General features: G+C 46.8%; 1 protein-coding gene across 6 annotated transcripts in view; it reads right to left on the reverse strand.

The window, feature by feature from the left end:
• The window catches only part of KALRN (kalirin RhoGEF kinase), a 496,625-nt gene that overhangs the window by 49,902 nt on the left and 422,191 nt on the right, over positions 1 to 24,532 (reverse strand). For 2 of the 6 annotated variants that reach the window (XM_084524614.1, XM_084524615.1), the window contains 2 exons: positions 1,093 to 1,376; positions 131 to 235 (listed from right to left, as the gene is read on the reverse strand). In XM_084524614.1, coding sequence (XP_084380740.1) covers positions 131 to 235; positions 1,093 to 1,376 — 389 coding nt within the window. Of the gene's footprint in view, positions 1 to 130; positions 236 to 1,092; positions 1,377 to 9,637; positions 11,026 to 21,338; positions 21,771 to 24,532 lie in introns of those variants that run through there. The other 4 variants (XM_084524617.1, XM_084524618.1, XM_084524619.1 and 1 more) reach the window with 4 other exon arrangements.

Consider the following 24,532-nt stretch of genomic DNA (forward strand, 5'->3'; position numbering starts at 1 on the left):
ATTAGGTTATGATTCGCATGTAGGTGCCTAGTGTAACCACATGTCTAGAAGACCACTGGGAAACCACTATAAGACAGCTCTGTGAGAAAAGCACTTAGAGAGCAAATTGATACAGTAGGGGAGGTCTTACCATCTCATCTTGGGTTGGATCATTGTCAAAAATCTTCATGGGAGGAGGAAGAGGTGTATGAGATTCTTCGTCTGGCTCATCTTCTCCCCAACCCTTCTTGCTCTTCTGAAGGAAAGTGAAATATGATTAGAGACAGGGAGGGGTTTCTTTTTATCTTTTCAGATATCTGAGCCCTGCCACCAGGCTTTGAGTCTGTTAGTGATACTAATAGTGTCTCACTATGGCACTGGGTGGAGGGAGTTGCAGGTAATACTAAGCATCATAGAAGAGAAGCAATAAAGATGCAAGGCCTGTTAATCCGATTAAATTCTAAGAGTTACAGGAACACAAGTACTGGGGCACCAAAGCAGCTACAGCAGCTACAGCTGTCTGTGTGCTGGCGGAAAAGTATTTTCTAATTTAAATGAAAACAGCTCAACATACAGTTTTCAGAATGCATTGCTCTATTTGTGTTCAGTTAATATCTTCTCCATTTTCCTCCTGTAACTCTTTATTCACTTTGTCAGGAAAGAGCCATTCTAGCAAAGAACATGCCTGCAGAGAAACTGCAGCTACAAACACGCAGCTGATTTAACAGAGACATGGCTATTTCTCTGAGTGTTCCCTTTCAATAAGGAATTACACTGCCATGGCACGATGAAGGTGATATGAACCTCAGCAAAAACTGATAACAACTGCTCAGAAATGGCTTCATTTCTATCCTTGGCAGACTCCCAATAGGCTATTAAAAAAATCTAGTTAAAGGATGACAATGTATGCAGACTCTGAAAAGCTGTTCCCTACACATTCCGCTGCTCTTTAGATGACAATACTTCTTGCAAGACAGCTTTAATCAATTTAGTTTTTCATATGATTCGCTGCTCCCTCTAGACCCTCAGGGAGCTGCATTTGCTCAAGTGCGAATCACACACCCCAGACTATCAGAAACATCAGGCTTCCCTGCAACAAACCCCAGCACACACCTCATCGGCACTGTCTCCTTGCGGAGTGGTTTCATCTCCGGTCTTTGGTGAGCCGAGGTCAAAGCTCTTCCTGCCATCTCGCACCTTCTTTTGCTTCTTGATATTGCTCTCAGCCTTGCCACTGTTCAGCCGGCGCACAGGGCTGGTCAGCCATTTCTTCAGCGTGTTGGTCGAGCGCTTGGGGCCCGGAGAGCTCTGGATGGAGTTGAGGGATGGCTGAGGCTGTAGGTTGGCCACCGAATCTGACTTGCCCCCGTTGTCATTGGAGGAAACTGAATATGCCTCTGCAAGAAAACAGTGCACGCGGGAGATTATACCAGCCCCTGCCCTATTTCCTAGTGTACATCAAGCGCTTGACATTTCTAAACATGAAAATACAAAATGCCTCAATGGAAAATGTTGTGACCTATGAGCGTTGTGTAATCCTTGTACACCAGAGAGGACAGAGAGGAATATGCCATGCTGAGGGCATTTTCCACTATCTTACACACTTCGCCCATCTGCTACCGCACTGTCTGTCCTTAAGAAAGATCACAGGCAGCAAAGTTACCTAGTTATTTATGAAAGTCTGAATTTCATGTTAAGTGCTGAATTTCTCAGCTTCTTCTCACAGATTTCATTGTGAATTGCCAGGAAGAAATCAAGCACAAAAAGCAGATTACTACAAGAGATCTGACAGCCACCAATACTTTGACAGTTTCTGGTGCCATAAACGTTTCTCAGCCGTTGCCAGACCTCAATAACATTACTGATAGTTTGACTACATATTAACTTCTGAAGGTTATTTGAAACACCTTAAAATCATCTCCTTTGCCCCTGAAAGCAGTTTGTCAGAAGACTTTACACCTTCCCTAGAACTAAGAAATTGGAATGAACAATTACAAAAGATGACAAATTGTTCAAACCAAAGGAAACGCCCAAGAAGGAGATACAGGCTTAAAATTAAGAAGATTTCCTTTATATCCTAGCAGGAAATTCTGCTGAACTGTATCCAACTGCAATTATCAATACACATGTTCAGACTTGCACCTTAGAAATGGGCACAACCTCCCTTACCCTCCCGAAGCAACAGAGCAAAGATGTGCCAATATCAGTAAGTCTTTAAAAACAAAGCAAACAAGTTGCTGGAACATTTCTCAATTGCCCTTTAGGAACAAGTGCCCTGCTCTCACCTTTCTGAAACTGTGGCAAAGGCAACTCCCTCCCCAGAAGGGATCAGGGACCGAGGTGTTTTATCCTACACAGTTTAAGAAGATATTTTTTTTACAGAATTCAGAAATTCTGTTGTGCTCTCGTAAGGCTCATCTCACACTGTGCATCAGAAAGCAGTCACCTGACATTATTACACATTTTTAGATGTTTATCTCTGAATCTCCTATCCACCCCAGCAGAAAACAAAAACATAAGTTACAACACACAAACACAGCCTGGTGCATGCAGATATTCGCAGTTCCACAACAAATACCGTGACAGATATTAGGTAATGCATGTGCTGAGGGAGAGCTGCTCTCCCAGTCCCCTGTACTGGTTTAGGAGCCAGTTTCTGCCACCTGCACACAGAGCTCCTGCCCTGGTGGGCAGAGCTGCTGCTCAGAGCCAGCTGCACACCCAGCAGAGATCGCAGCCCACATCGTCTGTCAGCTTGTCACCTGCAGACCAGGGGAGAAGTGACAAGGCTTCACGACCAGAGATGGCGTCAGTCAGAAGTTACACCAGTAATGTGTTACGTACCTGGGATCAAAAGTCAGGTTTTTAGAACATATGGAAATAATTGTAAGCAGCTAGGAGAAGTCAAAGTTCATTTCCCAGAGAGCAGAAAATCTAACTCGTCTGTCTTCTGACAACAGGAGGCGTGGGGGCGAGGGTGGCTGGGAGGAGGGCAGGTCCCAGGTGGAGCTGCTTTGGTCTGCCTGCAGCTGATCTGCTAATTTCAGGCATTCCTCCATCAGGGCAAAGTAGGAGTCTTATCTCAAAAAAGCCTGGTTTCAGCCAGCTCCTGTTGATGTTCCGTGAATGTGAAGTCGTGTTAAATCAACGAGCGCAAGATAATATTTGTCCATGACCAGCTTATCTTCCATTCAATAGGCTTTAGATAGCCTGCCCCAGCAGACTCCACGTGATGCTCTGGCAGTTTATCAGCACACCTTGCGTCAGCACAATTCAGGGTTTCAGGATGAGGTGATTCTGAGCACTTAGGCAGCTTGCAGGGTGCAAGGACCTTCTCCCTTCCATCCCCCTAGCCAGGGAGGTCCTGGTGCAAAGGGAGCTGGGCTGCAGTCACAGGGGAAAATTGCTGGAAGAACTCACTCACTGCAGGCTACCACTTCGGGGGGTGAGATTTGGGGAAAGCAGGCATATTACAGACTTTGCAGGGGACTGGGCTTAGGGGATAGTTGGACTTAAAATGAGGATAAGCCATCTCCTACATCTTGGTTGATTAATGTACAGAGAGGCTTTTACTACAGCTTGGAAGTAGCATAGCCCAAGCTCCTGCCTCAAGATGAAGGCACCTTGCCAATTTACCTCTTAGTGCTGGAGGGGAGCTGATAGGAGGCAAAATGGAACACCGGACAACCACCTGTACCCCAAGGACTTGTTATTGAGCTGTGGGATCCCACCTCAGGCTGGTGGGCTCAAGGCAGGGCCAAACCCAGGAGCCCCAAAGCCTGGGATGGAAGATGCAGGGACCTCCCTTCCCACCAGGGAACACCCCTGGTTTTATGAGCAGACAGCACAGCCACAGCCTGGGCATGGACAGACACACAGCTTCTCCCACACCACCACAATCCAATTGAGGTGGTCCCCAGGATGCAATAGCCAGTCTTTGTCCCCTGCTACCCAGAAAAAGGCAGCACTTCAGCACAAATGCTCCAAGTCCCAGAGCTGGCCCGCCGACCACCATACCCACTTTCAGGGTTTTTGTCTGAAGTTTAACCTACGGCCATGAGAGCTCTCCAGGCTGAACATCAGGCCTCCAGAACATCAAGCTGAGATGAAAGCCAACCCAAAGGCTTCCAGAGGGAAAGCTTTGAATAGTCGGGAGTGTTACACAGCAAAATGATCCCACTTGAAGGAGGCTCTGGATGTTCCTGCTCAAGGACACAGCTTTGGTGATGCAAAAGGCTATTTACCAGCAATGGTGTGTTTTCCATGCCCCTGGGAACAGCCAGAGGTTACTGAATCTCAGTTGTGCCATGCCGTACGTGTCCCTAGCAGATATGAATTCTCCTTCTTTCCCCTTATCTGCTGGAGTGCCCAACTGACTGCCGTAAGGCACCTGGGAGAGAACCCTGGGCCTGGCTTGGCCACGCAGCAGCTTGAGGCTGGAAGTGCAGCCTGCCCCAGCCTTATCTCGCGGTTAGATGTCAGTGTGCTCTCTGGTTGGAATAAAGGCAGGGAAAGGGGCTGGAAAGGACGGTGTAAATCTCCCTGCTTTGCAGCCACCTCGAGAGCCTCCAGCATTGGGTGAATTCTTTCTATTCAGTACCTCAAGGTTGTACAAAGCACTCTCACCTCATTCACCTCATTGTCTTATTTCTCACCATCTCCAAATATGAACTGTCTGAAATGTAAATGAGTCCATACACAATATTGATAACCATTTTTTTTTTCCTTTTCAAGGAACTGCAAACGTTACTGTGTTTTGTACCAAACAAGCCACACTTGCTGTTTGCCATCCCTGTGGAGAATGATTTGCTTTACACACAACACAGGTCACCCCTGACACGGCCATGGAGGCAGGAGTGGAACTCAAGAAAGAGCAGAGCTCCCACAACAGACATAGACATGTTATGCACAAAATCTGCTATGAAAGACTTTTGGGACAAGCTCCAAAGCCCTTCTGGTGTGAGCTGCACTGCTTCCGTGGCACATACAGCTACAAACACATTTATTAAACACGTGGTAGGAGATTGAGATCCAGACACAGAGTGGATCAAGTGGAACATGTTACCGTGTTCTTCCAATGCACCAGCACGTATGTGCTCTGCAAACTGTATCATTAGAGCTGTCTGGAGACAGATTTTGCTCAAGAAGAGCCAGAGGCCCATTGTGTGGCAGTTCAGGGAGCTGCTGCCCACCAGGAGCCACCAAGCAGCAGCACCAGAGGGGTCTGCAGGAACTGCGGGGCTCGCAGCGAGCTGCAGCGCGTGGTCATCCTGCCACCACCATCCTGGGATGCAGAAATCTAAAAAAAGGTATCTGGCAAAGTGGAGTGGGTGCAGGGAGGTCAGCAGACTAGTGTGGCTAGATGGATTTCCTGGCCAACCCATTCATTCAGACAGAAGAAATGACAGTTTCCAAAACACGCCTAAGCAAACCTCCGAGAAACTTCTGGCAATATGACTGTGGCAGATACACAGCCAGACCAGAGAGCTTTAACTTTCAGAGCTTTTGCACTGCCACAGTCATGAAATCTTTGCTGTTGCTGCTGAAATGAACAGACGTCTAGAAAAGCACAGCTCTTTTACTTGGAAAATGGAAGGTTCCCGTTCTGTGCAACCTTGGGTGAAAGGAAAAACAAAAATCTCACAGACACATTTTAGAGGCACGGCTGTATTCCCACTTGAGCCAGTAGGAATTGCTGCTGGAACTTAACTACAAGACATTTTATTTTTACCTCGCCATTCCCCAGAACATGCAGGGGAGAGGAGGTCTGACCAGGCTCATGCAGCAGAGGATTCATCTGCAGGAACCCAAGTCTTTAACGGGAAATGGGAAAGGCTTCTCAGAGTGATTCCGAATAAAACATACGGCTTGTCTTTTTGATCCACACTAACCACAGACTGTATATGGCAGAAGGGAAATATGCCTTGATACCCAGAAGTTAATACAGACTACAGCTATGAAGACGTGACTACGGCAGGACACACTCTTGCTCGAGGTGAGAAGAGTTGAATAATTACATGGGACCAGCAGATTTATGTATGGCTCCATTTCTCACCCCAGAAAAACAGCCTTAGAGAAAAGGATTTTTCCACAGAAGTTAGAGAAAATGAGCCAGAATGGGAACTCTGTAATCCTATTAGCATGTGCATTTAAATCAACATTTTTTTTCACAGAAATAATTCCACTCATGAATGAAAGCCAATAACGAAAATCTGACCGATGAGCACATAAATTAACTCTGCTCAGCAGAGCCCATTTTCCATATTTAGTGATTGCTGTAAAATAACATTTTTGACAAAGGCAGAATTGAATCAGATGTGGGTGAAAGAGTAACTCAGTCTGTCCTCAAGCTATTATTTCCTGAAGGACAGGAATCTCTGTAGCAGAAAATCTTGGAAAGCAGGAGTCATCCAGACTCACCCTATGCACAAACAAAGCCCCTGTGTTAGTATTTCCCACTAAACAAACAAGGATCATCCAAACCATCGAAACGCTGCCTCTCCTGCCCTTTCCAAGCATATTTCCTTCACCACGCAGGCTGTGGGCTCCAGTTCACAACTCTGGGCCCCTCGTGGCTTTATGTGCTCCCCAGGGGAAGCTGTGTGGTGGGAGCCACCTCCTGTCTGCTCCAGCACTTCAGGGCCAACGCTCTACTTGGCGAGCTCAAAGATGGCAGAAGGAGTGACAAACACTGATTCCTTGGTCTCTTCTGTGCTTTTGTATTAAATGTTTAAAACACACTCAGAGAAACATTTTTATTGGCACGAGTCAGGGTTACAAAACTTTGTGGCTTAGGCAGATGACAGTACAGATCCCAGTTTTAGTGTTAGAGCCTATTCTGTATGTAAAACCTGGCATGGATTTGCAAAAATTTGGGAGGTAGTGACATCTGGATAATTCGAAGTCACTTTACAGCTATTCTTCAAGTGAAAACACTGCTTCATAACACATGTAAATAATGAACCCGATGTGTTTTAATGTCAACAGATAAACTGCCTCCTCAGGCACTGCCTCCACATAAGGTCCCAGCAAAGAACGCAAATGGACATGAGGAAATTTTCAGTGCCCGTGTCAGACGAAGATAAAGGACAACTGGCTTGAAAAGCCCTTTAGATTAGAAGTACACTAAACTTTCGCAACGGAATTGCAAAACTTGTCTGGAGTCCTCCCCAGCTCCCAACCCGCACCCAGCCCCGGTCACATCCAGCTGCGTGTGGAGATGCTGGCAAGGGAGAACCGAGAGGACACAACGTAGGACCCACCTCACACGCAAGGGTAAGGACACCCTCAAACACTGCTATTGAAATTTAGATGCAAATTCTGCTCCGAGTTCCAATGTTGTCCTGAACTTCACAATCTCCTGGAAATGGGCAGCCTTGGGAAGTTTCAATGGAATTTTCTGTTTGTATCTTGGAGTATCACTTGAAGCTTCAGCTTGGAAGCAATGTCAAAAAGGCACAAATCAATCTGGCAGGATTGTCACAATTCCATTCACATGGACAAAATTGCTTCTGTCCAAACTCAAAGAGTGGTATGGAGTTAAATATTTTATGCAATTTTTTCTAATCCAACAGAGAAAGAAACCTATGTTGCTAAAAGCAAACATACTTGACAAACTGTCCAATCACTGCAACATAAAAACTCAAAATTTGGCTGTTGGGTTCACTGCCAAACTTGAAAACAAGACTAACTTCCAAAATTAAACAGAAAAAATGTGACTAAAAAATAAATAAATCACATGACATTCAGAATGCAACTGTTCCTTTATTGAAGAGCTGTGGAACTGGGCAAGAAGAGCTGTTGGAGAAAGAGGATGTTCTGCCGAGATCCCTGTAGTTACACTGTAATAAAGGAAGGATGCTGCTGTGGGAATTGTGTTTGACTTACAGTTTTGGGGAAAGAACCACTGATCTGTAACTTTTAATACTCAAATTCTGATTGTTATTTTCAGGTAGGAAACGAAGTGGAGGACAACAAGCACTCGCCTAGCTGGGGTGGCAAAGCAGCTGCACTTGGGTTTGTTCATTTTTGTGGCAGGGAGCAGCTCACCCCAGGCCCTCGCAGTCAAGGAGCTGTGCTCACTTCTGCCTGAGGGGGATGCAGAGAGGGGCTTGCCCCCTGTAGCACCCTTTCTCTTTCCATTAACGACAGAGGGAGTCCAAGGAAATTACACCCTTAGCTAAATTTAGTTATTGTGAATCCCCTTCCCACATTTGAGGATGTTTCATACCAGGCCGATCTCGCAGCAGGAAATGATTAGCTGAAGTTAAGCATCTGACAATTCGCTTTAATGAGCAATAACTCATGGCAACCCGCCATTAGCTCCAGTTGAATAGCTTTTATTTTTAGCTGGTGTTGCTCAGATGAGGCTTTCATCCAGCATGCTCTGGGAAAGCTGACATCCCAAAGTAGTCTCCAGGTCTTGGTTGTGCCAGTCAGAGTGTCAGGGCTCAAGAGCGCCGGTTCCTGGGGGTCAGAGAAAAGTCACTGCAGTTCTGGGAAAGTTTCAAAGGGTGAGATAAAACCAAGAGCCTGGAGAAACAGCACAGAGGCTCATGGTCTCAAGAGACCTTGCAAGAAAAGTTACTGAAATCCAGAGAGCGTGCTGAATGAGTGAGCCTGGCCTCCAGGGAGAGGAACAGCACAAGGGTGAGGCACAGTGACAGAGCCTGCTGCATGAAAGCATGACTTCGTTACTGTCCAAGAGTGCCTGGTAAGAGGAACAGCCACAGCAGTCATCACCACATCTGCTGTTTCACATGAGCCTAAAGCTATTGCCAGAGGCGACTTTAGGGAAGGCGCAGGGAGAAGAAGAAAGGGAGTCCTCAGATTGCTACAGGACAAGATCTTGCTTCCTAGAGATGAGCATTTAACTGAGGGGCTGCTGCGCATGATGGCAGAGCACATCCTTGGGGCTCTGAAGAGGCTATCAGGATGGTGTACAACTCAACTTGGCAGCATCAAGCACTGCAATGGCAGCTGACGTATCTGTGGTCCTCTCTTCAAATGTCCCAGTCAGAAACGTGTTTCTGTGTAACTGCTTAAAACCATAATGGGTATCCGTGTCATGTCCAGTGGGAGGTTTCTGTACCACTCTCAGTCAGTCTTCTTGACAAAATCATCTTTCTTCAGAGTCCCATACGACCCCTCATATAAACTGCTGTGAGTTCAGGGCAAGAGTGATAAGAGGACAACACCCCCAGAGTGAATCCACTAATCTGCTGGGGTGATGCTCCCAGCCAGCTCCTACCCCACAACACCGTGAGATAGGTACATTGTTGGCCTACCTTGAGTCCTTCAGTGACACCTCACTTATCTCCCCAGACACAGCAACTCCTTTCTAGAATATGTTTTTACTGAATGAAAGGATGTGGAAAAGCTCAAAGAGCAACTGCTCCACGCAGCAGAGTTTGAGGACAAACACAGTATGTCTACGCACTCGATTTCATGTACCCATGCTCTTGCCTGGGGTTTGCGCCCAGCGCACAGCCAGAGCAAGCGCACCACGTCTGCAGGGAAGGCGTGTAGGAATAGTCTGCTGGTAATGCCTCACAGCTGGGTGAGCGGATTTCTGAAGGCTAGAGGCATGCATCTTGCTTTAGCAAAGAAAGGAAATAAAAAGTCAAGACTAACAAGATCCAGAAAGGGCATGCTTTTTTTTTTTTGAACAAATCAACATTTATTTCAATTTAGTCAAACAACTTGTTGAAGCACTTCTCTAAGTTCTTCTACTTTACATTTTGTATTTACACTGTCCTCTTTCTGTGACAAAAATAATGTAATCCCAAACCCTGAAGTTTCCAGAGTAAGTGTCACTAGCAGCGAAAAGAACAGAACTCCAAACACAACGCAAAAACCTCCTTGATATATTTTGACAGGAGACTTATGCACGTTCTTTAAAAAAGTAAGTTTTAACCCTGAACCTTTACAGAAACCTATACGGGATGATAAGGGGAAAAATGTCGTGATTGAAGCTGAACAAGAAGAGCAGTATTTGCTGGCCTTTGCAAGTACACTGTTACTTTTAGCATAAGGAACTGTGAAATGCTTAGACACCCACATAGAAGCAGACTTTTAAACTTTGATCTAAGCAGTGTCACTCTGCTGAGAGTATTAAGGGTACCAGAGTCAGCGAATGCCATCTTTTATCCTAGTGGTGGGCACAAAAACAAAATTTATTACACATGGTTTCCAAGCAGCTGTTAATACAACACAAGCCTTATTCTTTTGCAAAGTGTCAGGGGTCAGCTTCATTCAGCAGCTTTCAAATTGAGCTACTGTAAGAACTTTTCCACATTTAACGAAGTAATTTCTCAGTCAAATGACATCATTGCTAAGGTCAGCTCTGCCTTACGCTGGAAGCCAGCAGCCTGCATGACAAGGTGGATCGCTGCTGGATTTCTGGGGAGAGAGGAGGACATTTGAATGTCCTATTTATATCTCCCTACCTCAAAGGAAATTGTATGTTCCCAAACAATTCCTAATGGAAACAGCAGAGGAGTATCAGTGACAAAATAAATTGGAATTGGGGGGAGCGGGGAAAGCAAGAACAGAACCCAAAGCTTTTTGGGATAGGAAGAAAAACTGCATGTTGATAAAGAAGGCATTGGTCATTAAACTTTCCAGGCACACACAGGGCTCAGAAAGCACAGAAAACAAGCAGAACAAACAAACACAACTGTGTGCATCTTAGCGTCAGCTTCTTTTGCCAAATGCAGTAGCTTCCAACATTCAGCAGCTGTCTCTTGCTTTCTAGTGGTGTGGAGTTCTCTTTGGTACTTGGAGGCTGTCAGGAGCTCCGGGCAAAGAGAAAGTCTTTGTCCATTTACCAACCAATTCCAAAGGCGCTGATCTTGAATAACTTTACTAAGCAAGAGTGACACAGATGTCTAGGAAAGGGGGCTTTTCTCTTAGTAAAGTTGTGGTAGGTGCAGTGGAAACCCAAGGCAATCTACATGCTTGTCAAATTGTGCCTAGGTAAGAACTGAGTCCTCCATGAACGTCTCTCATTTGTTCACTCTTAAATTATTCAGGCTCTGACAGCCCCTGAAAAGAAAAGAACGGAATAAGAATAAGTTGTAAGTGGTGCAGGCGAGGGCGGACACCACGAAACCACCAAGAACAACGAGGTTGGGGTGCTGGACGACAGACACACAGCAGCCTGAGCCTCCAGGGCTGGTGCCCAAAGCAGCTTCCTCCACACCCTTCTCCTCCAGAAATACTAGCGGAAAATACAAGCTCACAGCAAAGGTACTGGTTGTGATGAGTTAAAAGAAGTAATGGATGAAGTAAATGCAAACAGCGGTTGGGAAATAAAACACACAGATAAGAACTGCTGGTGCTTGCGATGCTTGGTTCTTTGAACACGGCACAGGGAAATGGCTAAGCAGCTCAGAGACTTTTAACTGCACACTCACGACTATCAGACTTGTGGGAAGCTTTGGCTCACTCAGCTCAAGCAGGAAATGCAGAACATCACTTGCCGCCCCATATAACAGCCTCACGCGATCTGTGTCTCGGTTGGCATTTGACAGCTCTCCAGGGCAGGGAGCAGTTCTGTAAGGAGCCTTCCCCGTGGCACCAGTCAACACGCTTGTCATAGAGCAGGTGATGAAATCACTACTACACTCTATCTGCGTCAGCAAGAAAGATGGGATGGGAACTTGAAGTCTTGGAGAGCATCTGCTGCTCGGGAACAGGAGAGCTCTCTGCAGCACCCTGCCAAGCTCTCAGCTCTCTGAAGCTGTGCAAGTGCCTTGACCCAGCTACCAGCCTTCCCCACAAGGCTGGTCCTGAGGAACTCTGTGATTTTGGTTTCTGGAGGGCCCCATGGAGCCTCCCGTGGCTTTTGCAGTGCCTACACCATTTCTTCTTACCAGCAAATTCATCTTGGGAAAAAATTCAAAGTCCAGTTTAGCAGAGACATGGAGAGGTGCACTACATAAACTGCACTTGCTTAGTTCCCCACTGCATCAGTGGCTAACTGCAAGTAGCTGCAAAAATGCTCTACCAGGCAGCATGTTTAACAGGAGATATTATCATTGTAAACCCCCTCTAAACAGTTACATCACTGGTGCTGAGCAGTTACTTCCTTTAGCCACATCTTTCAAAATAGCTAGGAAAAATAATTTTTTATTTGAAAACAACAGCAAGGGTAGACTGGCCTAGCAGCAGAGGCTCTTTGACTCTGGAAAGACTTTGCTGAGTATGGTAATCATTTACTGCAACGTACAATGCCCCCCCCCCACCCACCCGGTAGTTGTTATCTCCGGGACAAGAGACTGCAGCAAATATTCAGCAAGCGATAGCCTTTACGTGTTTGGAGCCTGCCTTGCTCACAGCTTTTCTCAGACACGCTGTCAGATCAAATTTTACAGCAGCACTGCTCTCAGCAGCTACAGCCCTCCCCAGTCAGCCCGGGATGCTCAGGCCTGAGTAAGCTCTCAGATGCTCCCTGACATGGAGCCAAGGAAGATGATGCTGTCTGCTCAGCACCTGCACCATGGCAGGAGCTGTGCTCTGCCCTCACCAGCTTGAAATCACTCCTGGAACACTCCAAATGCTCGCCTCCTTTTTGCCTGAAGCTATGATTTTCCTTCTGCTGCCCTCAAAACGATCCCCGTTGATTAATACTTATTCTATTTCCTAAAGAAATCTATTCAACCTCCACATACTTCAGCTGAGAGACGTGTTTGAGTATCGTGTTGATCCTCAGGGTTCAAACTACAGAAGGTGTAATGAATACCAGACTCGAGGCACTTCAATGGCATTAGCTGTGAATCATCTTTTTACATTGTACTGCTCAGATACATTTGGATCTAAAATACATTTGCATTTCTAATTAAAACAGATTACCATTGGTAATGAAAGAATGTCTTAAATCAGAATCCTTAGGCCATAAAAGCTAATTGCATGATGCTAAAACTGGATTTCAAAAATATACATATTATACCCCCTGCAGGATTAATTAGGCAACATCTCTTCAAAAGAGTTCTCAAAAGTGTATTTATTCAGCATGTGGTTAAATTATACGGGGTTGTGCAACACTCCCCATAGCCTGCCTGGGCGCACGCAGCCGCAGCGGCTGGGGCCTTGGTCTGCAGGGGAGCTCAGCACGGGCAGGGGGGCTCAGGGCTGCCACAAGGCCTGGCTGATGTGAAGGGACACACGTACCTGAATGCTGCCTGCACCCCTAACGTGGTTTTAGCCACGGTTAATTCTGGTGCTGCTGAGAAACATCACCTTGGGTATGTGCGTGGTCTGTATACTAAAACACGCGGGCCTATGAAAAGGTCAAAATCAACGGGTAGACAGAAATCTGGAAGCTTGAACTGGTGATTATTTGATGCCCATTTTGTCACCTGTTCCTTCATGTGATCCCAAGAAAGTTTTACAGCACTCACTGAAGTGCAGCATGTTGTCAGATAGGTCAGGACTGTACTGCACGCCTGGGGATGTATGAACTGTCTGTTCACTAAAGCTGCTTGTGTTTTTTGAAGGAAAGAGGGAAAAAAAAACACACACAGCACACCAGGGCACATCCTCAGCTGCTATACTTTGTACCTGTAATTGTCAGCAAGCCTAAACTGCAAGAAAAAGTGTCCTCAGAGGATTTAGCCATAACTTGGGATGTGTCACTCTGCTCTCCTTGCTCAGAGCTACTTGCTCCGTGTAAAATTTCAACATGGAAAAATGTCCAGGTACATAACCGTAGAGACACCTCCAGGGCCACTAAACCCATTCCCTTCTGATTCCAGGCAAAGAGTCCATCTCTTTCATAAATGTTTAATTCTGAGCTGCCTTGTGGAAGTGAACAAAGGATTTTTGCTCAAAACTGACATACAGAACCTACTTGTGCTTTCCAGAGCACAGGGATGCAACATTTTCACGTTTGTTTTGCAGACTCCCAGAACAGAACATAAAACCTCCACCAGTAACCATCTTCTGGTTCCTTGGGACCACATTTGCTAATGGGTTAGCAGCAGGTCTGGCTCCCAGGCTTCACCCTTTATGGACTTGCCCAGCCTGACAAATAATTTCACAGGGAGCCAAGATTTCACAACTGTTGAGCTGTACCAGGACTAACACTGGCTGTAGCACACTGAGCAACCAAGTGCATCGGGGTGCAACAGGGGCAGCTGGACAGAAACTACCAACTCCTCATGTGACGAGATGTATTTGTTCTATTTTCCAAAAGTACTGAGCAACCGGAGCTGCGTGGGGCTTTCTGCAATGTAATACTCTGGATGTTACCTTAGAGAAAAGCCAATGACAAATACATAAGCTGAACCATATTTAATGGCTCTCTCCCCATCAAAGAGAAGAAATACCCGTAGCTGTTCTATTATTAACTGCTGTAATTCAGTTTGCAGGTTCCATTTTGTGTCATTAGGACTTCACTGGTTACATTTTCATATTTTATCTTAATTATCTGTAAGGAGCCCAGGTGACGTGTGTAACTTCCACGTTCTCAGTCTGATGAGGACAGCGCAGGACAGAGGCTGATGGATCGCGTGGCACATCAAACTCAACAGGAGAGCTAATGGGATGCACTAGCCACCTTTAATTTGAGGAATGGATTGTGTTTCAGCATCATCAGCCACATCAAACGTGAACTAAAAGCAAACAGGTTGATTTTTGGTTTGTGGTTTTCTAGTGGCAAAGAACATTAGCCAAGGGAGACATTTTTGAGCATATCTCCTCAGGTATTTTCTGATAATTCTTCACACATGCTCAGGTCCTACCTATAATCTACAGAATATTATTTATTTATTTTTCAGGAAACAGTCTGATGTGCTTCTATAGTTATTTTGAAAATACTTTTTACATCACGCTGAATTGTGTGATTCAATATTTGCAGTTGAACTGTTCTGCAATAGCAACTGATATGCAGTGGCTGAACTGGCAGAGAACTGGATTTTCGTACAAATTGAAAACCACTTCTATAGATTCCCCCTGCATTCACTACCTACCCAACCAATTCTTCTCTTTTGAAAAGAAATTGCAACTTTTGCCAAAAAAATCAAAATATTTTCATAGAGCCTGTTAACAGAAAAGAATTACACTGAAAAGTAACAGTGCTCAGTTGTGTTTGAGTAGTATGATATTGATGATATTTTTAGACTCAAATGTTTTTTCTTTTTTAACTTCAAAATGATAAATTAGATTTCTTAATACATACAAAAGTTTTAACAAGGTGTATGCTGAAACATAACGGTTTGGAAAAGCAACAAAATCTTTCTTGGGTCATGTGAAATTGCTGCCCTTTTTCTTTCACTTCAAAATGGATAGATTTTATTTCAGCATCCGTGCATTGAATTCCTAAACAATACATCTGTCTGGCACTTATTTTTAAAGGAAAGCAGCATGCTTAGTTACCCCGTGTTCCTTGAACTGAGCAGGGAGTTACCCAAGCTATATTTTTCACAATTATCTGTTCTTTTTCCCCTTAGAATAAAGTCTCCCTTCTTCAGGCTTTTGACAGGATGAATAAAGCCTTGTGAATTCTTATATGTTTCTTGGTGTGAATGGAAAGTTTAGGAGCTTTGACTGAATAAAAGCAAACCCCATGTTTCTTTAACGCTGGATGAATTTATGAAAGTCGAAAACAATGCAGCAATCTGAATAATAAGTATCCCCCCATGCATTCAGCCCCAGACTAGTAACTGAAAACTGATCTTTATAGGAGCTCTTGCTGTCTATTTTACTCATATGAGTTAAGATCTGAACGTTTATTTTCTGTACAACTGCTGTTACATCCTGTATATGGCTGCATCTCAAAAGATAAGGCTGCAAGATCCGTCTCGAAAGGGAGACACAAAGCCGGGGGATGAGGTGCTAGCTCACGGCAAGAGAGCTAGAGTTATCTAGTGGTGCATGCAATTTGCAAAAAAAAATAGAAAAAAGAAAAATAATGCTTGTACTACTGGCATCTTGGAAACTGACAGAAAGTTGGTGAAGCATCCTGAACTTTGGCATTGATGCAGTGAACATCAGGTTTATAGAAAGTGGCTGGCAGCTGGTGAGTGTGGCGAGCAAAGGAGCCCTGGGCAGCCACCAGCCCTGTGAAATACCCCACACCTCCCGCGCTTGTATGGCGGCAACACAGAGCCACTGAAAGGCTGTATCGGTGAGCCGTGTCTCTACCCCCCAGAAATACTCTCACAAAGAGGTAAGATTTAGCACACTTGTACCTAATTAATCCTAAGCAGAGCTTGCTGCTCCCCAGCCTGCCACAACACCAGATCACAGACAGCAGCGGCCGTGCTTTCCGTTCCACTGCTCATGTTCAGCTTATCAGCCTCGTGACTTCCCCTGCCAAAATCTCTGTAGGTCTCATTGCCACGTTCAAGGGAGGACACACAAATGCTAAGAGGTTCAGACCCATGAGTCTTCATTTACCCCAAAAGACTGGTAGGGGGCCTGCCAGGCACACCTTCTGGACATGCTTAGCTCAGGACACTGTCCAAAGCGTGCAAAGCAGGCACGAGAAAGCACAACTCTGCACCAACAGAAAGCACAGGTGCTTTGCTAACAGTGTTCACCTTGTCATGCTAATCCTGCTTGCTCAGCCGAGCACCATTCTCATCAGCTCTTCCGTCCCTACAGTAACTTTCTGCCACAACCTGCTCCAACTCCTGACTCAGCCTGCAGAGGTGGGAAAATGCAGGACTTGGAAGGGATGTTCCTGTCATGGGCTTACTGGTTTTCTCTTACTAGAACTGGAAGGAGACATTAACAGCGCTCCCAAACCTCACCACAGGTTTCTTGTGAACCTGCCAGGAGAAAGAGCTGAGCCCAATGCCGGCGTCCTCACAAAACCTGCACACTTGATCCTCTTGCCTTTACGGAGGTGCAGCTAACGAGCAACAGACTGACTTTACCCACCAAGTAGATTTAGAGAAGGTAACAGTTTCCTCATATTTCTTATTCAGGAAGGACCAGGAAACAAAGCAAACTTTGGTTGACACCCTTCATTTTACTATTGTTTTCTCCTCTGCCTCAATTTTGACAGAACTGCCTTGGCCACGCATTCCATTGCGCTTTACACAGTGTAACCATGGCTCGGCCTGAAACACTAAATAAAATATGTTCAAATTAGGAAATGTTATGGGCTCGAACATATTACTGCAGATCACTGTCTTGCTACCACACAGCACTAAGGTACCAGTTCCCTTAGCAAAGCCCTGCAGCTCACTCTAACACGATGTCAGCACCTTCTATAAAAAGCAGCATCGGATCTCACTTTTTACCTAATGAAGAAAAAACTTTTATTAACATGCTGTTGACAGCCCTTGTAATCATGCCAGTTTGCCCAACTTCCAGTTAAGGCTCTGTTTCTGACCAGCTCGCAAAGATGTACAAGGTGGCTGGCTGAGCTCCCTTCCCTGCACATTAGTCACCACCACACTTGTCAGGAGAAACGAACTTTGTTAATCCTACGGCGAAAAGGTTCATCAGACCGAGCCAATAACAAATCAAAGACTCGAAGGAGGATAGCAAGAAGAGGAAAAGAAAGGAAAGAAAGAAGCAGAGGACAGTAACACAAAGAATGCAGAAGGAAGAGAAAAGCTGTGGATAGGAGATGAGAAGGCAGAGGGACCAGGAATTGAAGAGCCTTGTCAGGAGCTTAGCACAGACACTAAGCCACCCCATCTTTCATTTTTAATGCACTGAGATTAAAGGCCTGACATTCAGATTAGCTTTATTTTGTTCTGGAAAGAAAAGTTGGGATATGACTGGCAGCCTGCTCGGAAGAGCAACTGCTCAAGGAGGCAGAGGGACATGTTCTGCACTGAAACCAACAAGCACATCCATCTAAATCAATCTTCCCTGTCTCTAGCTACCCTCAAGTAAAACATGTTTTATGTCCTCCCCTAAAGCCACCCTGTAGCCACACGATATTACCTAGAAAGGGGTGTAAGATGTTTCACTGCAAAATTATGCTGACAACAGATTATTTTTAACCACAGACCCTTTCCTTTGGGATGCGCATGGTGCACTCATAGCCAAATTCTGAGGTCCAGTAGCTGGGAACATCTTCCTTGTGCTCGAAGAGAAGCAATTCCTGCACCCTGATAATGCTTCCCCTGCTCCTAGTGCCCTGCAGGGCACTGAGAGCCCAGCGTACTGCAGGCAGAGATAGACCTGAACGAGCTGGACTACTGCAAAGAGATGGCCTTTAAATATGGCTATAATACAACACCCAGAATTTAATGTCTAGGTTAAATCTGAATCATAAATTCTTTACAACCCTCATGTGTTAATTACAACCTGGAAGCCAGCTTCCACCTGACGCCAGCCCCGTGCGCCCACAGCCAGGCTGCAGAGAGCTGCGCTGGAGGGAGTGCGGGGTAACGGCACCTAACCCTGGCCTCTGCTCCCTGATTACAGGGAATGAAGCTTTGACCTTGTGACAGTCGAGGCACGCGGCTGATCCTCCTTTGCTTCAGTAAAGACATTTCGCAAAGTACAAGTCCCTCCAGTTTCCCTGCTTTCCCACATCGTGATCCTTTTAACGGAGCCTCAAACCTGAACCATGTAAGGAAACAAGGAGGTGGACTCAGTGTTAAAAGAAAGTAAGTTGTTTTCAATCGCAAATCTTGGGCTGTTTTTTCAGGAGAGTTCAATGACTGTCTAGTTATCAGAACACCAGCAGAACTTGAACCCTCTTATCAGTCTGCTTTCAAAGCCACTTCTGCAGTGCTGAGAAGCATCCCATTACTCCAGATCACTTTACATTTGTGTATTTAAGAAACACTGCAAAAAGCCTTGCTTATCCACTCTTGGCTGATTAAGGCCTTTGGCCTGAAGGCTATACAAGCCTACTGCTCTTAACTACCCCTTTTTATGGCTGAGAGCAAGTGACACACTCTTGCTATGAGGCACTCCTATATTAGGATTCATGTCTCCCCATACTGAAAGACAGAGAAGTAGTCCTTATTTAGTTCATGTAGAGGACTATCTGGGTCGGAGCAAAACTGGGAACAGTACTAAGTGTCAGTCACTTTCCCTGTATGGATCCCAATAGCTTTGTACACGGGCAATCAGAAACTCACCAAGAGAAACAAGCAAAAAAGCAGGATCAAGGTTGCTACTGCTGCAAATAACAGGGTAAGATTTATGCAATAGAGTAGATCAAGTTACCTGTCAAATGTTTCAGAGAAATGACCAATTACACAAGATTTATGTATTTCATGATATATTGGAGACCTAGTTTTTGTATGTTTGTTTTTGTGTTTTGTTTTGTTTCTTCTACAGCTCTGCGTTAATATTGCTGTTTAGGAGCTCAAACATCCACATCACTTCCAAGCCTCACAGCACAAAATGCACTGACACAGTTTGTACCAACATAATCCCTGTTTGAGGGTGGGCTGCCCACTCAGCTGCTCCATTTTGCTCACCAGAAAGTTCTTATTGACACAACAAAACCTACTCAGTTGTTGCAAAGATCAAGACAGGTTTGGCATTTGTCACCAGGAAAAAGGAGAGGTGCTTTCCCATGGGTGAAGGGAAGGTGGTTTATGGGGCAGCAGCAAGAACGACCCTAAGGTGCTTCACATCCATCTTAAACACAAAGTCACCTCTCTTCCTACTGCAAGTCTGAGACCGGGGAGCCCTGGGGAAGAAGCATCTCCCCAAAAGCAAAGACAATCACTGACAATGCACAATACACGAAGCTCCGAGAGTCAGGTTGTCACTTTAAAAGCATCTCCAAGCTTAACAGCAGAAGCTGCCAACAATAGCATGCTGATGCTGTAGTCTGGGGCACCCAAATCCCTCATCAAATGTCAGGTTTGGTATCTGCTTATGCTTACGGAGTACTTCCACCATCCGACTGCCTCTGGTTTTCTTTAATAAACGCAGCGTAACAGATAGCTTTTTACAACTTTCTGCCTGTTCAAAGTTGACGTCCAAGGACACGAAAGAAATAAAGCGACCAGTATCACAAAACACCTTTTGTTACTAGCTGGGTAAACCAGAACTGCAAACACAGTTAACATTTCAAGAGGAGAGAGAAGAGCCAGCTGCTTCCCTTTCCCCCTTCTGGATAGGTCTGCAGGCAGGACAGGCGGCGGGGAGATGTTAATCTGTTAGAATCAACATTTTAAAGACCAGAGCCATGTCAGAGAGCTTGAAGCCTGCTCCAAATGTGCTGCGTGGGCCAACACATTAAAGCACAGTCTGTCCTAGAGATTTGGCTTTTCACAGCGATTTAATTTTACAACCTTTCTGTTGATTTAATTCTACAACCCTACCCCGACCACCAGGTTACGTGTCTTTTTTTACAGCCCTTGAAGTCCCCTACTTGGCGTGAAGTAGCATGTTCTTCCCAGCCTGGAAAAGATCATCTTATGAACCCATGGCAGACTGAGCAGCTCTGGTTTGCTGCTCTCACCATGTAAGTAAGCGTGACTCTAGGTCAATAACTGGGGAAACAGGGCTTCTGCACTGCAAATGTGTGCCTCGTGAAATAAGCAAGTCACCCATCCTCAAGCCATCTTCCTCTGCAGATGAATTACTAAAAAACTGCATTGGAAAGCTTTGATCTTTAAACAACAGCAACAGCTCAAAACAAAAGAGAAAAACAAGTTTTGTTTGGGACATTTATGCTTGGCCACTCAGAGAGCAGGAAACACTGAAATACCACGGCGACTCCTCCTCAGCAAGCTCACACTATCCAGACCGAGTTCAAGAGCCAGTATCACAGCGTAAAGGCTGTAGGCTGGGAAACCTTCACTCGGTGCATCTCAGCTGCGGTGTGCCTTGCAAAAGCCATTTTTTTTTTTTATTTTATTTTCACAAGGCACTCCCGCTGCTGTGGCTTTCCCACATCTCTGCGAGCAGCAGTCTCAGCCCGCTCAGCCCGCGTCCCCAGACCTTCCCACATCACCATTCAGAGATTTGCGAACTGCGAGAAACAGATGTTCTCAGCGCATGGCGCTCTACCCGAGCCCAAGAAAGACTAGCGGCGGGGGAAGGGAGGGAGGGAAGGAGAGAAATCTCATTTAAGCAAATATTTCTCCCTGCCCCGCTGACCTTGCAGTCCCGGGGTGTTTCCTACCAGCCACGCCAACGCACAGCCCGGCAACTCCAGCCCGCAGCCTGTCCACCCGCCCCTCCGGCTGCCTCCCAGCCGAGGGGACTCCGGTAGCCCCGGAGGGGTCCCAGCCACCCCCTTGCAGCCCAGCGGGGCTGCGGGGCACCGCTCCCGGCTACCGCCCGCCCCTTCCCTCCGCTCTCCCTACCCGGGGCAGCTCGGCGGGGATGCTGCCGGGGGTACCGCCGAGCCCCATCCCGCGGAGGGTTGGCTGGGGGCCCCTCTCCCTCCCCTATCTATCCCCTTTTTGCCCACCGACCTTTGCAGGAGCAGCAGCAGCAACACTTCGCCAAGAGCCATCCTACACCGGAGCGGGCGGGATAGCCGCGCCTGCCCGCTTTCATGCTGCCTTCGGGTTGCTCATGGCAAGGAGCCGCCGGCCCGCTTGGAGAAAAAAAAAAAAAAAAAAAAAGAAAAGGAAAGGAAAAAAAAAGAAAAAAGAAAAAAAAGACCAGGGACGAGCGGCCGAGCAGCCGCTGTCCCCGCGGAGCCCTACGCGCACCTCCAGGGGCGGAGCGGGGCCGCCTTATGCAACGGGGCGGCGGCGGGCGGAGCGCGGCCGCGCAGCTCCCGCACCCGCGGGCGGCCGGGGAGGGAGCGAGGGGGGTCCGCGGCCGGCCGGGCTGCGGCCTCCCCCCGCCAGGAAAAGCCCCTCGAGATGGGCAAGGGGGCTGGGAAAAGCTCCGGCAGCGCGCAGCGGGTGGGAGGCAGCCGAAGGTTGTTGGGAATAAAGAGCTGCCTGGGAGGAAGTTTGCCGGAGCTCTGATATGTTGCGGAGAGGGTTTCCTCCGAGGTTTTCAAAAGGCAAAACTTGTGTCGCTGCTGTCTTTTTTTTTTTTTTTTTTTTTAAATGAACAACTTTTAAAAAATTTTTCCCCCTCCAAGAACCATTCCTCAGCTTTAAGCATCTGACAGCTAAAACCTTTTACTAGTTGGAAGCACCACCCTGCCCAACTACTCTGCCAGCCTGCTTTCTGCAGGACACCTGCCTCAAGCACCACAGCCCTTTTGCTCAGGGTAAGCTAGGTGCTTACCCTTCCAAAGCACAGATCAGCCTGCGTGAGATCCAAAAGCACTGCTTGGTTTGGAAGGTGCCAGCCTGTCACGTTAGGGTTTTCCACCTAAAGCACGGAAAACTGGAGGTGCCAAAAATGGCCCAAACCTCGCTGGAGGCAGCTGGTAGGAGAGGTTGGGCAGGATTCCAGAGTGGCAGCATCACAGCTTTTGCACACTTGTATCGAAAGCTGAACAAACCCAACAAACTGCTTCTCCCAGGCATAAATACACGTAGGGAGGGAATAGCTGAGAGCGAAGATGTTGCTGTGCTTTGTGCCGCTGTGTGCCAGGACTTCAGCCTGAGCCGTCTGGCTGTATCGATGCCATACACCGGGCGTCTGGACTAAGGTTTTGGTTTGCTGCCTAACTGCTTTGGAGGAAGCAGCTCTTCTGTGGGGCCAAGGGGTGGTTTTGGACAGGAGGCTTGGGCTGTGGCTTCAGCACTGCTTTCACAAACCCTCACGAGGTTGCACCTACACGGTGGGTGACTGCATGTTGCTGCCAGGCAGGATCCTTCAGACCCTCGAGCTGCCCTGGAGAGTCACCTTGCACAGCCCCAGGCCAGCAGAGTGGCCAAGACCCTCCCCAAGAGGCTGCCTCCACCACAACTGCAATAGAAAACCTCCCTGCCTTGCTTCTGCCTGCAGTGTGCAAGCTGCTCTTTGACTGCAGCCTCACTAGAAGCACTGGCAACCTCACAACAAGCCTGCAGCACGCAAAATTTTCCTGCCCTTGAGCACCACAACGCTGTTCAGTACATAAGGATGAAGTGAACCTTCATTCTGTCTCCCCTTCACTGTGTTGTGTCTTTCTCTGGCTTGGGGCTTTGCCTATCTGGGAGATGCACAGGAATGTCTCGGGGCACAGGCAGGGCTTCCGAGCCTGCAGCAGGCAGATAATGCATCTCGCTGGGAACAGCGGCCTCAGCAGCAGCTGGAGAAGGAAGATGGGGATGGGGAACCAGCAGGGGCACCCCTGCCCTTCTGCCCCTCTCCCTTTCCCCACAGCCTGGGCCAGGGGCAGTCCCTCACTGAGGGTCCACACAGCACCTAGCACACTGGAACCTTACTCTTGGTGTGTTTTAAAAGCCATCCCAAGACAAACTTTAAGACTTCTTGTTTAAGAAACTAGAAAACATTCTAAAAGAAGCATTTCACTATTTAATTCCCATGCCTCTTGGCAGAGCTGACCACTGCCAGGATAAGCTCTGCAGGAGCTCAGGCTGAGCAGTGCATGGGCACAGCGTCCCACGAGGGCACAGCACCCCGTGTGCAGGATCCCATGAGGGCACAGCATCCCACAAAGGCACAGCATCCCATGAGGATGCAGCATCCCACGGCAGCGCTCAGATTTCCTCAGCTGGCTCCTGCAAAACCCCACGGACCTGGGAGGTTTGAGGGATTCACAGGGACATCTAGTGGTAAACCCTAGCGGCACGGAGAACAAATCCCAGCGTTGCTTGAGGGAGCCAAAAAGTTCATTTCTGATTTCCCTCAAGGAACGCTTGAGCCATCAGGCCAAGAAAGAGCATCTTAGAGATACAGTGCACGTTCTAACAACGGCACATGGCAATAAAACAGTGCTTAGAGGTGAAGTTTCAGTAAAGCAGTGCTTACAGGTGAAGTTTGAGAGTCTCAAGAGGGCTTTAAAACAAGTTTGTAGCTCTTGTAATTGCAGCTGAACTTTAAAACCTAATTAAGATGCAATCTCAGCTCTGAAAAACTGTTTGCTTAATTAAGACAGAATTGAAGGAATTGAAGTCATTATTCGGGAGGTGGGGAGGAAGCAAGCTTTTTTTTTTTTTTTTTTCCCCTTTCTCCCCAAACGTACAATGCTGGGAATATTGTGAAGGCTATATCTGAAAAGTTACTCTTTTAAGAAAGATACACCTATGTATATTCAATGATGAATTACACATGCAATAAATATTTAATAAAGCAAGATATGAACGAAAGACATTTTTAATAATCACACCGTTTCAATTAGCTCCCACAGTGCAGAAGAAGAGACATGCTGTGGGCACAGTCTAGCTCAGCTTCAGCACTGGGTGAGGACAAATTCTGCCCTGAACTTGAGTGGGAACTGTGCTGTCACCTGCATTGGGCCTGCAGCTTCAGACTGGGAGCTCAGCCGACAGGAGGTAGCAGCGTGGCAGAGATCGCATTGGGAAAAATAATTCTGCACAGTTCACTTGCCCTAGACGAGGGCTGAGGAGGCTTTTGCCTGGGATTAGAAAGGGTCCTTAACCTCACTTCCTATGTTCACATTATATTCTTTATGTTATTTTTGGACAGGATGCAATAATGTGTGGCTCTGCGGTCCCCGAATGGCCTCCATGTCCCCTGTCATGGAAAACATTCCCAGCCTTGCTCTAAACCAGCCCAGCTCTCAGGATTT

This window comes from Aythya ferina (genome assembly GCF_964211825.1).
Source record: "Aythya ferina genome assembly, chromosome: 6".
NCBI lineage: Eukaryota > Metazoa > Chordata > Aves > Anseriformes > Anatidae > Aythya > Aythya ferina.